The 14889-nt window shown below is 40.8% G+C and overlaps 1 protein-coding gene across 2 annotated transcripts in view; it reads left to right on the top strand.

The window, feature by feature from the left end:
• LOC124613112 (dynein regulatory complex subunit 4) overlaps positions 1-14889 on the top strand; it is a 139177-nt gene that overhangs the window by 60229 nt on the left and 64059 nt on the right. For both annotated transcript variants that reach the window (XM_047141724.1, XM_047141723.1), the window contains exons 6-8: positions 1799-1942; positions 2064-2324; positions 2492-2659. In XM_047141724.1, coding sequence (XP_046997680.1) covers positions 1799-1942; positions 2064-2324; positions 2492-2659 — 573 coding nt within the window. The remainder of the gene's footprint in view (positions 1-1798; positions 1943-2063; positions 2325-2491; positions 2660-14889) is intronic.

Here is a 14889-nt window from a genome sequence, read left to right as displayed (position 1 = left end):
GCTATTTTATCATTTCCAGGGGCTTTCCAATTGTGCGTAGAATTAATTGCTTGGGTGACTTCATGTTGCAAAATTATCACTTCAGGCATTTGTGGTATCATCTTGTATGTGTCTGTTTCTGCTTGTATCCACCGTACATGCCTGTTATGTTGTACCGGGTTTGACCATATGTTGCTCCAGAAGTGTTCCATGTCTGTTATGTTTGGTGGGTTATCTATTTTACTGTGTCTGTTATCTATTGTCTGATAAAATTTCTTTTGGTTTGTGTTGAATGTTTGGTTTTGTTTCCTTCTATTTTCACTTTTTTTGTATCTTCTAAGTCGTTTGGCCAATGCTTGTAATTTCTGCTTCTTTTCATCTAATTGCTCTATCACTTCTTGTGAGATTTTACCTAACCTTTTTCATTTTTTGTCTGATATTTCATTTCTTATAAATTGTGTTAGCTGTCCGATGTCTTTTCTCAGTTTTCTATTCTGATCTGGAGCCCGTGTTGCCATGCTGGTTTTGTGGGTTTCTTCTGTGTGTTGGTTGGTTCTGATCTCTGCCTAGTGTGTATATTTAGTGTAGTGAGTGCTCCTATATAAACCAGTAGTTGTAACTCTTCCATAGTTGTATTTTCATTTATTTTGTTGTGTATGATTGTGTTGATAGTTGTTATTGTTGTTTCGACTTGTGGGTTACTTGGTGGTCTATGCAAGAATGGTCTAATGTCTGTATTTGTGTCTTTGTATTCTATATATGTTAGCTGAAATTTTTCTTCTATATCTAACGTGTGTCACTTCATGTTCTATTTGTGCTTGTTTTGTTGGCTGTCTTAAGATTTCGTTTTCCTCTGGTTGTTTAATTGATGCGTGTTGTTCTTTGTTTGTTTGCTCTGGGATGTTTGAGTCCATTACTATATTTTCTTCTTTTTCTGATTGCACATTATTTTGTTCCAGTATTTGTTGTACTTGTTGTTTGATGTTTTCTAATTCTGACTGGGGTATCCTGTTATTTTTGATTATTACACGGATCTGATCAGCTAGTCGTTGTTCTGTTAAAAATTTTAATTCTGGGTATCTGGTAATAAATTTTGTGTATACTTGTGATCTGTATCCAGTTGTGTTGGTTCCTAAGTTTGTTGCTTGGTAATAACAGAACATGAGGTGTTGGTTAACTTCATCTGACCATCTCATCCTCTGTCTTTGTTTTCCTTCTAGGGTGGTTGCAGGAAGCATATCCTGCAAAACACCTCTATTTCGATTTAAATCATTTTCCGTGTGGCTAGCAGTGTCGTTACCATTGTGGATGGGCATAGGGTTCAAGCGTCGTCCCTGACCATGACAGCGCTTGTTCGAGGCTTCATTAGTTCTGTTCTGAACCAACTAATCACACTAAAAGGGGGGTTAGCCCTATTAGTGGTTTGTTCTTTTCGTCACTTTTTACGACTGGCAGAACATACCGAAGGCCTATTCTTATTCTTATTATTATTATTATTACTACTACTACTACTACTACTATTAGTATTAATATTATTGTTACTGTTATCTCTGTTAGTGGCAGCAGCTGCAAGAGTGCAAGCACTACCTATATTAACTTTGTTATTCATTTACTCACATTGCCACTTCAGACACTCAAATAATTTTCATATTACTTTTAATATTAAAATTGTTATTTCTTAGGTAACTATGATGTAAAAATGATGGTGTATGTGTGGTGAAAGCCTGGTCTGATGTAAGAGAGGGTCTGGTGGCCCTAATCAGATCAGGTTAATTTAATAAATGAATAAATTATAACCTCTGTGATTCCCTGTTGACAGGCAGAGAGCATGGTTTCTCTCAGGATGGCACAAGATGATTATACTGATCAAGAAATGGAGTTATTGGCAGACAAGAAAGACTTGAAGAGCCGTCTGAGGGATCAGGAACTGGCACATCAAGAAGAAATGAGAAATGTCAAACTGGTAGGGGGCTGTTTTGTTCATATTTTGATATCACTGATTTCTTGCTTCAGAGTTATTTGTTACTGCATTTGTAGATTGTGACCTCAGATTATAATCTGCACATTTTTGTTTCCATTTGCAGGAGCACAGTGAAGCACTTAGTAAGGCAAGAGAAAAATTTGAGTCAGAAGCTCGAGAAATAGAAGCAAAGTATGAAAGAAAACTTGTTACCCAACGGAATGATATATGCATGAAGTATGACATGGAACTCAAAGAGCTGGAAGAAAGAAAAAACAAACACATTACAGAACTTATGAAAAATCATGAGAAAGCATTCTCTGAAATAAAGAGCTATTACAATGATATTACCTTAAATAATTTGACACTTATAGCAAGCCTTAAGGTATCGCTGTGATTTTATTTTTGTCCTTATAGGACAGAGTCACTAGTATTAAGAAATTTTGGAAAAAACACACCATGTTAATTTGTGTGTGCATGCTATGCGTAATGTACGGAGTATAATTCCATGTAAGTGTGACCCAAATGGAGAATGTGTAACAATTATTGCAGGAACAAATGGAGGAAACAAAGGAACATGAAGACCGTATGGAAAAAGAGCTACGTGAACTTAAAAATGAAAACAAAAGATTAGTGCAACCTTTTGAAGAGGCTCAAGCTACTGTTGCAGATCTGACACGAAAAATGCAGACCTGTGAAAAGGACAAAGAATCTTTAATGGTAAGAGGTAGAAAGGATTTAAGATTACATATAGTATATATTTTAAGAACATCTTACTGTGAAATCTGTCTGAAGTGAAATTATTTGGCTTCATTATAATTTTTGGTATTTCAGAGATTTGAAGCTTACACTGATTTATTCTAAAATATACATTTAACCATGAATGGAATTCTGTTGGGGAGTGCAATACATTGTTTTTGTGGTCTTCAGTCCAAAGATGGGTATGACGAAACTCTCCAGGTTGCTCTATCCTGTGCAAGCCTCTTCATCTCTATATTTGCAACCTACATCCATTTGAATCTTCTTATTATATTCCTCTCTTGGTCTCCCTCTACAATTTTTATTCCCTGATTTCCCTCGAATACTAAATTTATGATTCCTGATGTCTCAAAATGTGTGCTGTCAACTGATCCCTCTTTTGATCAGATGGTGCAGCAAAAGTCATTGCTCCCCAATTCTGTTCAGTATCTCCATAATAGTTATGTGATCTGTCCACATAATCTTCAGAATTCCGTAGCACCACATTTCAAAAGCTTATAATTCTTGTCTGACTTATTATTGTCCACATTTCACTTTCATACAAGGCTACATCTAGACAAGTAGCTTCAGAAAAGATTTTCTAACACTTAAATTTATCTTGGATGTTAAAAAATTTCTCTTTTTCAGAAATTATTTCCTTGGACTATAGCCACTCTTCATTTTACATATTCACCACACTGAACATCATCAGTTAATTTGCTATCAAAAGTGGCAGAATACATCTACTACTTTTAGTGTCTTGTTTCCTAATACAGTTCCCTCAGAATATTCTGATTTAATTCAACAACATTACCCTTCTTTTAGTTTTGTTGGTGTTCATATTATGTCCTCAGGGACCAATGACCGTAGCAGTCTGGTCCCTTTAACCCCCACAAACCAACCAACCAACCATATTATGTCCTCCTTTCATGACACTGTGCATCCAATTCAAATGCTCTTCCAAGTCCTTTGCTATCTCTGACAGAATTACAGTTTCATCAGAGAACCTCAAAGTATTTGTTCTGCTCGCTGAACTTTTTTAATTCCTGCTCCAAATTTTTTTTGTTTGTTTTCTGTACTGCTTGCTGAATGTACAGATTTAATAACAACAGAGGTAGGCTATGACCCCATCTCACTCTCTTTGCAACTGCTACTTCCCTCCATGCCCTTTGACTCTTTGTAACTGCTGTCTGGCTTCTGTACAAGTTATAAATAACCTTTCACTTTCTGTATTTTGAGAATTTCAGAGTACATTCCAACTAAGCTTTTAAGTCCATAAATGATTAAAAAAAAAAAAAAAAAATAATAATAATAATAATAATAATAATAATAATAGGTTTTCTTTTCTTTAGTCCAACTTGTAAGGTAAGATGTAGGGTCAATGTTGTATTGCATCTTCCTACAGTTCTCCAGAACCCAAACTGATATTTCATCTACATCTACATTTATACTCCGCAAGCCACCCAACGGTGTGTGGCGGAGGGCACTTTACTGGCCACTGTCATCACCCCCCTTTCCTGTTCCAGTCGCGTATGGTTCGCGGGAAGAACGACTGTCTGAAAGCCTCCGTGCGCGCTCTAATCTCCCTAATTTTACATTCGTGATCTCCTCGGGAGGTATAAGTAGGGGGAAGCAATATATTCGATACCTCATCCAGAAACGCACCCTCTCGAAACCTGGCGAGCAATCTACACCGCGATGCAGAGCGCCTCTCTTGCAGAGTCTGCCACTTGAGTTCGTTAAACATCTCCGTAACGCTATCACGGTTACCAAATAACCCTGTGACGAAACGCGCCGCTCTTCTTTGGATCTTCTCTATCTCCTCCGTCAACCCGATCTGGTACGGATCCCACACTGATGAGCAATACTCAAATATAGGTCGAACGAGTGTTCTGTAAGCCACCTCCTTTGTTGATGGACTACATTTTCTAAGGACTCTCCCAATGAATCTCAACCTGGTACCCGCCTTACCAACAATTAATTTTATATGATCATTCCACTTCAAATCGTTCCGCACGCATACTCCCAGATATTTTACAGACGTAACTGCTACCAGTGTTTGTTCCGCTATCATATAATCATACAATAAAGGATCCTTCTTTCTATGTATTCGCAATACATTACATTTGTCTATGCTAAGGGTCAGTTGCCACTCCCTGCACCAAGTGCCTATCCGCTGCAGATCTTCCTGCATTTCGCTACAATTTTCTAATGCTGCAACTTCTCTGTATACTACAGCATCATCCGCGAAAAGCCGCATGGGACTTCCGACACTATCTACTAGGTCATTTATATATATTGTGAAAAGCAGTTGTCCCATAACACTCCCCTGTGGCACGCCAGAGGTTACTTTAACGTCTGTAGACAACATGCTGTGTTCTGTTTGCTAAAAACTCTTCAATCCAGCCACACAGCTGGTCTGATATTCCGTAGGCTCTTACTTTGTTTATAAGGCGACAGTGCGGAACTGTATCGAACGCCTTCCGGAAGTCAAGAAAAATAGCATCTACCTGGGAGCCTGTATCTAATATTTTCTGGGTCTCATGAACAAATAAAGCGAGTTGGGTCTCACACGATCGCTGTTTCCAGAATCAATGTTGATTCCTACATAGTAGATTCTGGGTTTCCAAGAAACGACATGATACTCGAGCAAAAAACGTGTTCTAAAATTCTACAACAGATCGATGTCAGAGATATAGGTCTATAGTTTTGCGCATCTGCTCGACGACCCTTCTTGAAGACTGGGACTACCTGTGCTCTTTTCCAATCATTTGGAACCTTCCGTTCCTCTAGAGACTTGCGGTACACGGCTGTTAGAAGGGGGGCAAGTTCTTTCGCGTACTCTGTGTAGAATCGAATTGGTATCCCGTCAGGTCCAGTGGACTTTCCTCTGTTGAGTGATTCCAGTTGCTCTTTTATTCCTTGGACACTTATTTCGATGTCAGCCATTTTTTTCTTTGTGCGAGGATTTAGAGAAGGAACTGCAGTGCGGTCTTCCTCTGTGAAACAGCTTTGGAAAAAGGTGTTTAGTATTTCAGCTTTACGCGTGTCATCCTCTGTTTCAATGCCATCATCATCCTGGAGTGTCTGGATATGCTGTTTCGAGCCGCTTACTGATTTAATGTAAGACCAGAACTTCCTAGGATTTTCTGTCAAGTTGGTACATAAAATTTTACTTTCGAATTCACTGAACGCTTCACGCATAGCCCTCCTTACGCTAACTTTGACATCGTTTAGCTTCTGTTTATCTGAGAGGTTTTGGCTGCGTTTAAACTTGGAGTGAAGCTCTCTCTGCTTTTGCAGTAGTTTCCTAACTTTATTGTTGTACCACGGTGGGTTTTTCCCGTCCCTCACAGTTTTACTCGGCACTTACCTGTCTAAAACGCATTTTACGATTGCCTTGAACTTTTTCCATAAACACTCAACATTGTCAGTGTCGGAACAGAAATTTTCGTTTTGATCTGTTAGGTAGTCTGAAATCTGCCTTCTATTACTCTTGCTAAACAGATAAACCTTCCTCCCTTTTTTTGTATTCCTACTAACTTCCATATTCAGGGATGCTGTAACGGCCCTATGATTACTGATTCGCTGTTCTGTACATACAGAGTCGAAAAGTTCGGGTCTGTTTGTTATCAGTAGGTCCAAGATGTTATCTCCACGAGTTGGTTCTCTGTTTAATTGCTTGAGGTAATTTTCGGATAGTGCACTAAGTATAATGTCACTCGATGCTGTGTCCCTACCACCCGTCCTAAACATCTGAGTGTCCCAGTCTATATCTGGTAAACTGAAATCTCCACCTAAGACTATAACATGCTGAGAAAATTTATGTGAAATGTATTCCAAATTTTCTCTCAGTTGTTCTGCCACTAATGCTGCTGAGTCGGGAGGCCGGGAAAAGGAGCCAATTATTAACCTAGCTCGGTTGTTGAGTGTAACCTCCACCCATAATAATTCACAGGAACTGTCCACTTCTATTTCACTACAGGATAAACTACTACTAACAGCGACGAACACTCCACCACCGGTTGCATGCAATCTATCCTTTCTAAACACCGTCTGTACCTTTGTAAAAATTTCGGCAGAATTTATCTCTGGCTTCAACCAGCATTCTGTACCTATAACGATTTCGGCTTCGGTGCTTTCTATCAGCGCTTTAAGTTCTGGTACTTTACCAACGCAGCTTCGACAGTTTACAATTACAATACCGATTGCTGCTTGGTCCCCGCATGTCCTGACTTTGCCCTGCACCCGTTGAGGCTGTTGCCCTTTCTGTACTTGCCCAAGGCCATCTAACCTAAAAAACCGCCCAGCCCACGCCACACAACCCCTGCTACTCGTGTAGCTGCTTGTTGCGTGTAGTGGACTCCTGACCTATCCAGCGGAACCCGAAACCCCACCACCCTATGGCGCAAGTCGAGGAATCTGCAGCCCACACGGTCGCAGAACCGTCTCAGCCTCTGATTCAGACCCTCCACTCGGCTCTGTACCAAAGGTCCGCAGTCAGTCCTGTCGACGATGCTGCAGATGGTGAGCTCTGCTTTCATCCCGCTAGCGAGACTGGCAGTCTTCACCAAATCAGATAGCCACCGGAAGCCAGAGAGGATTTCCTCGGATCCATAGCGACGCACATCATTGGTGCCGACATGAGCGACCACCTGCAGATGGGTGCACCCTGTACCATTCATGGCATCCGGAAGGACCCTTTCCACATCTGGAATGACTCCCCCCGGTATGCACACGGAGTGCACATTGGTTTTCTTCCCCTCTCTTGCTGCCATATCTCTAAGGGGCCCCATTACACGCCTGACGTTGGAGCTCCCAACTACCAGTAAGCCCACCCTCTGCGACCGCCCAGATCTTGCAGACTGAGGGGCAACCTCTGGAACAGGACAAGCAGCCATATCAGGCCGAAGATCAGTATCAGCCTGAGACAGAGCCTGAAACCGGTTCGTCAGACAAACTGGAGAGGCCTTCCGTTCAGCCCTCCGGAATGTCTTTCACCCCCTGCCACACCTTCAGACGACCTCCCACTCTACCACAGGTGAAGGATCAGCCTCAATGCGGGCAGTATCCCAGGCAACCACAGTCGTAGTCCGATCGGGGGATGCGTGGGACGAGCTGGTCGTCCCCGACAAACCCCCATCCGGAACCCCACAGTGATGCCCATTGGCAACAGCCTCAAGCTGTGTGACCGAAGTCAACACTGCCTGAAGCTGGGAACGAAGGGATGCCAACTCAGCCTGCATCCGAACACAGCAGTTGCAGTCCCTATCCATGCTAAAAACCGTTGTGCAAAGAACGTCTGAACTAATCTACAGAGAGCGCAAACAAATCAACACAAAATTTAAACGGTTATTAAAATACAAGATTGCCTAGTAAATGCAGTAATGCTGCTACTTGCGCACTGCTGACACACTGCCCGGCGGCGGAAGGAGACTACGTGATTTTACACTATTCAGGTACTAAAACGCGATGCTACAACTCTCAAATACTATAATACGCCAGAAATTTATGAATTAGACAATGCAAGTACCAAAAACACGCAAAGAAATTAAGAATTAAACTATGTAGCAAATGAGTGAGCTAGAAGTATATGACTTGCTGCTGCAGCTGCTTATACAATGGCGGCAGGGAGCACACTGACTGACCAACCGACACTGGCCGTTCAAAACAAAAACAGAAGACAAACGACTACGCGAATTTACACTATTCAGGTACTAAAACGCGATGCTACAACTCTCAAATACTATAATATGCCAGAAATTTATGAATTAGACAATGTAAGTACCAAAAACACGCAAAGAAATTAAGAATTAAACTATGTAACAAATGAGTGAACTAGGAATATACGACTTGCTGCTGCAGCTGCTTATCCAACGACGGCAGGGAGCACACTAACTGTGACCAACCGACACTGGCCGTTCAAAACAAAAACAGAAGACAGACGACTACGCGAATTTACACTATTCAGGTACTAAAACGCGATGCTACAACTCTCAAATACTATAATACGCCAGAAATTTATGAATTAGACAATGCAAGTACCAAAAACACGCAAAGAAATTAAGAATTAAACTATGTAGCAAATGAGTGAGCTAGGAGTATACACTTGCTGCTGCAGCTGCTTATCCAACGACAGCAGGGAGCACACTGGCTTGAGGGGGCTTTTACCAGCTTTTCCATTCTTCTATAAATAATTCATTTCAGTATTTTGCAACTAAGACTTGTTAAACTGGAAGTTTAATATTGATACCTGTCAGCACCTGATGTCTTTGGAATTTGAATTATTACATTCTTCTTGGTGTCTGAAGGTATTTCACCTGCCTCATATATCTTGCACACCAAATGCAATAGTTTTGTCATGATTAGCTTTTCCAATGATATCAGTAGTTCTGAGGGACTGTCATCCACTTCTGTTGCCTTGTTTCAATGTGTTCTGTCAAATTCCTCCTGTATTATCACATCTCCCATATCATCTTCATCTACTCCTTCTTGTGCAACTTTGTACTGACACAATATCAGAAGTAACACCAATTAAGTTTCATTCTGCTTCCACATGAAGAGATTCACAATAACGCCGACTGAAGTATGGAATGGTACAAAGTCTCAGAACCGCAGAACACATCAATATACAGTCTCATAGGTGAGCATGACTAAGTAAGTAGACATACATTAGGCTGAGGGCCCAGCACACTTGGCTTATATTGGGCTGTTGTGCACACAGCACAGAACTTGCTGCACTGACTGTCCTGTTGTGGAGGCACTTTTGTATCATGCACTGTTGGATTATGCACACTCACGCTCCAGGGTTACAATACTCCTTCCCCCTTGGGGAAAAGTGTTCACTATGGAGATGTCAATGTCTTCATCAGTAGGTGACAACTATTGGAGAGGGGGCATGCTGGCATTGGAGAATATGGTCTGAAGTGGCACGGGTGTGGACAGGCATTGCCACTTCTGTGCGAGATGCCATACGGGAGCACTGGTGCTGTATCCATGTCCACGCAGACACTCGGCAATACAAGGCAGATCCCATCAGGTGGCTGGGCATTGGCTAGAGAAGATGAAGTAGCGTATGGCGCTGGCGACTGTGAAGCAGCTCTGCAGCACTATGGTTGCTGGCTGGAGTGAACCTACATGAGCTCAAGAACCTACCAAGGGCTTCCTTGGGAGAAGATTCAGTGCTGTATTTTTTTATCTGGGTTTTGAATGTCTGGACCAGCCACTCCACCTCTCCATTGGACTGAGGATGAAAGGGAGGGGCCATAACATACTGGATGCCACTCTTTGTACAAAAATCTTAAAAATCTTGAGACACAAAGTGTGGGCCTTTGTTCACTAAAGCATATACAACAGTCCTTCTGAGAAAAATATCTTTGAGAGGTCTGCGACCTTAGCTGCTGTGGACGTGGATGGGCAACAAACCAAATCAGGAAATTTTGAGAAAGCATCAACTACTAAACTACTGCAAGCCAAAATGAGAAATAGACTGACAAAATCAGCATGAATACCTGCAGAGGTGCACTGGGGGAGGGGGAGGGGGGGGGGGGTGGCCATGGGAAAAGAGAGGCCTATGGTGCCTCCTGATGGATGGTGCACTGTGGACAGGCTGTCACAATGTGTGTGATCTGATTATCAGCACCAGGCCAAAACACATGGCAGTGGGTCAGCAGTTATGTTATGTATGATAGACACCCCAATGTTCCAGGTGGAGAACTTGCATGACGTCATGCTGCAGTGTGGATGGGATCACTATCCTGGCTGCGTACTCTTTTTGTGAATTGTGTCTTATTCGTCTCATAACATACCTGTTTGATTCAGATACAGGATAAATGTCAAAATTGCACTAAAATCTCACCATGAACACGGAACAGCTGACATTAACAAACAGCATCATAATAATAATACAATTTTGTTATATATACATACAGTAAAATCTAACACTTAATTTCTCCTTGCTCTAATTATCATTTCATCTTCTATGAATTCCTCTACTGAATAGTAGCATTCCTCCCACAGAATCTGCTGTAGCCTCATTTTGAAAATTTCTGGCTTCATAATAAATACGTTTTTGCCCATTAACTTGTTATACAGGGTGAATCACCTAACATTACTGCTGGACATATTTCGTAAACCACATCAAATACTGACAAATCGTTCCACAGACCGAACGTGAGGAGAGGGGCTAGTGTAATTGGTTAATACAAACCATAAAAAAATGCACGGAAGTATGTTTTTTAACACAAACCTACGTTTTTTTAAATGGAACCCCATTAGTTTTGTTAGCACATCTGAACATATAAACAAATATGTAATCAGTGCCGTTTGTTGCATTGTAAAATGTTAATTACATCCGGAGATATTGTAACATAAAGTTGACGCATGAGTACCACTCCTCCGCTGTTCGATCGTGTGTATCGGAGAGCACCGAATTACATAGGGATCCATAGGGAACGATGATGGACCTTAGGTACAGAAGAGACTGGAACAGCACATTACGTCCACGTGCTAACACCTTTTTATTGGTCTTTTTCACTGACGCACATGTACATTACCATGAGGGGTGAGGTACACGTACACACGTGGTTTCCGTTTTCAATTACGGAGTGGAATAGAGTGTGTCCCGACATGTCAGGCCAATAGATGTTCAATGTGGTGGCCATCATTTGCTGTACACAATTGCAATATCTGGCGTAGTGAATGTCATACACGCCGCAGTACATCTGGTGTAATGTCACCGCAGGCTGCCACAATATGTTGTTTCATATCCTCTGGGGTTGTAGGCACATCACGGTACACATTCTCCTTTAACATACCCCACAGAAAGAAGTCGAGAGGTGTAAGATCAGGAGAATGAGCTGGCCAATTTATGCGTCCTCCACGTCCTATGAAACGCCCGTCGAACATCCTGTCAAGGGTCAGCCTAGTGTTAATTGCGCAATGTGCAGGTGCACCATCATGCTGATACCACATACGTCAATGCGTTTCCAGTGGGACATTTTCGAGCAACGTTGGCAGATCATTCTGTAGAAACATGATGTATGTTGCAGCTGTTTGTTACAACACGCAACTGAACGTCGGAGGTTTCAAGTGTCAACTTTAGGTTACAATATCTCCGGATGTAATTAACATTTTACAATGCAACAAACGGCACTGATTACGTATTTGTTTATATGTTCAGATGTGCTAACAAAACTAACATGGTTCCATTCAAAAAAATGTAGGTTTGTGTTAAAAAACATACTTCCGTGCATTTTTGTCTGGTTTGTATTAAACAATTACACTAGCCCCTCTCCTCACGTTTGGTCTGTGGAATCGGTTCGTCAGTATTTGATGTGGTTTATGAAATATATCCAGTGGTAACGTTAGGTGACTCACCCTGTATATTGTCATCCCCATATAATGTGGAGTCTGTGCACATTATTTCAACTGGTGTGTGGGTAGCATAAAATTATTTTTATTTCTCATGTTATATATGTGTTTAAAATGATTCTCCTCAAATAATTTTTTACTGCTACGTAGGAAGATTATAATTTCATAAATGTATATGGAGGGAACAGTTAGGATTTGTAGTTTCTAAAATAATGAGGCAACATGACTCTGTTTGTTGTGCAGTGTACATGTATCTGACAATTTTCTTTTGCAGTTTCAGTATTTGAGACACACTTCTTGAACTTTCCCAGAAAATTGTCCCATATCTAATGACAGATCCAAAATAACTATGATAAGCAATTTTTGTGTACTCATGTCAGTGGAATTTGCTAGTATTTGCATTGAAAAGGCAAAACAGCATTGTTTATTTTATAGGAAGTCAGTATGTGTATTCCAGCTTAAGTTCTTGTCCACATTTAGTCCCAGGAATTTGACCATGTCAACTTCTTTCATAAGCTGATTGTTATGTTGTATTTTAAGCTTCACACATTTTCAATATTTGGTTTTGAAATGTGCCATATGGGTTTTTGCAATGTTCAGTTTCAACCCATTTAACTGGAACCAGTTTCCCAGGGTATCCAGTGTGCTTACAATGGAGCTTGGAAGTTTGTCGTCTAGTAACACAGAAGTATTGTCTGCAAAACAGAACTGATGGAGAATTTATATTTATGGATAAGTCATTTATGTCGAATAGGAACAGGATTAGCCTCAAAATGGAGCCTTGAGACATGCCTTGCCTATCTGAGGTGATTGTTATCCTTTGTTTTCTGTTGTGTAAGTATTATGTTAGCCAATTTAGAGCATTTTCCTTAATCCCATATTTGTCTAATTTGTAGATAAGCAAGTCATGGTTCACAGAGTCAAATGCTTTCATGAGATCACAGAAGATACATGCAACTTTACTCCTCTGGCCCAGTGATTTGCATGTCTTTTCAATAAAGTTATTCACAGCATCCAGAGAGTTTTTTTACTGGTTGAAATCCAGATTGGTTACTTATAATAATATCATTTTTACAACAATATTTTTGACCTGGTTTGCTACTTTCTCTAACACTTTTGACTGGACTGGAAGAACAGAAAAAGGGCGATGGTTTTCCATGGCTTCCCTTGGAACTTTCTTGAACAGAGGTCTGACTTTGGCATACTTCAAAATATTGGTAAAGCATCCATCTTCAAAAGACTGGTTGAATATTTTAGTTACGGGAGGTGCTATTATGTTACACACTGTTTTAATCACATTAGTGTGTATCCCATCACACCCAGCAGAGTTTTTATTTTTAATGATAATATAACATTTTTCACATCCGTTATTGTGACTTTTTTTAAATCCGTAAGATACTAGCTTCTTGGCTCAGTCCAAAGGGATTTACTTTACTCTGATACTCCACTACATCAACATCTGATTTTGCCACATTTATGAAGAATTCATTTAAACAGTCTGATATTTGAGCTAGGTTTACAATGAAGCTGTCATCTACTTTAATCCTTGACAGTAACACACTATCAAGAACTGGGAATGGTGGTGGAGAGCACATTAATTATGCAAAGAACCTGATCCTTGGCCTGGTAGTTTATTCAGCCAATCATTGTGGAAAAGGTGGAAAACTTGATGTAAGACAGAACCAGCCACGACAGCTGCCAAAATCCAAGAACTGGTAATGGGAAAACCATCCATGCTGTTTTTGGCTTTTTGTCTAAATGGAAATGCAACATTTAATTCTGAGCAAATGTTGGATTGGGGTCAATTGGCAATTGAGAAAGAGCATCCGAATTAGTGTATTGGGATGTGAGTTGGAAATGAATCTCATAGTTATAGCATTGCAGATGATGGACTGCTTTGTCCAGTAAAGATGTTGAGAGATTGAAAAGAGAAACCAGAGGTTTATAATTTGTGATCAAATGAAATTTAGAGCTGTATCATAACATGAGCCTTTATGAGCACATACAAAATAGCAAGGCTTCTTTTTCTAGTTGCCAGAAGTGTTGTTGCACCTGATTCAGAGTTTTGAAAGCATGCACACTGCCCCAAGGCTGCACTGGGAGGCACCTTTTGCCAAAATAAGATGTTGATCTGATTGGAAAGTAATCAAGTATGGTGCTGAGTGTAATTTGGATCTTTATAGGGTAAAAGCATGCTGTCAGGTGGGCAGCCGGTGAAAAGGAACATTTTTATGTAAGACAGCATGAAGTGGATGGGCCAATGTGGCTGCATGAGGGAGAAATTTATGGTAGTGCACAACCTTTCCAAGAAAGGCTTGTGATTCTTTGACATTTGTGGATTTGTAGGACATAGCAAAGCTGGGCCATTCTGTGTACAGGAAGCCAGTGCATACAGAATTATATCTGCATAGCCACAGCTTCCATCATCTGTCTCAGAAGAGAGCTATGCTGAATACTTTAGTACACAGAACCAGGACTATTTCTGACAAGGACCACCTTGGTCCCGAGATTAACCATTTGATGACTGTTTTCAAGAGAAATGGTTATTCTGCCGGTGAAATTAAATCAGTATTGTCCAAGAAAGTAAGACACGATTCCGCCCATAAACAAGAAGAGGACCAACACATAGCACGGCTTCCATTTTGCGGTGCTACAACAAGCAGGATAGGCAGAGTCCTTAAGAGGCAAGGAATAAAACCAGTTTTCTGACCACCTAGGAAAATTAAGGATATGTTGAGACCAGTCAAAGATAGTCTCTGCTTAAGGATGCCAGGAATTTGTAGTATTCCTTGCGAATGCGGCAAGAATTACGTGGGCCAGTCGGTAATAACCGTTGCCGA

The sequence above is a fragment of the Schistocerca americana genome, chromosome 4, assembly GCF_021461395.2.
Source record: "Schistocerca americana isolate TAMUIC-IGC-003095 chromosome 4, iqSchAmer2.1, whole genome shotgun sequence".
Lineage (NCBI taxonomy): Eukaryota > Metazoa > Arthropoda > Insecta > Orthoptera > Acrididae > Schistocerca > Schistocerca americana.
The sequence above is the reverse complement of the archived record's forward strand: the minus strand, read 5'-3'. Positions and strand labels throughout refer to the sequence as shown.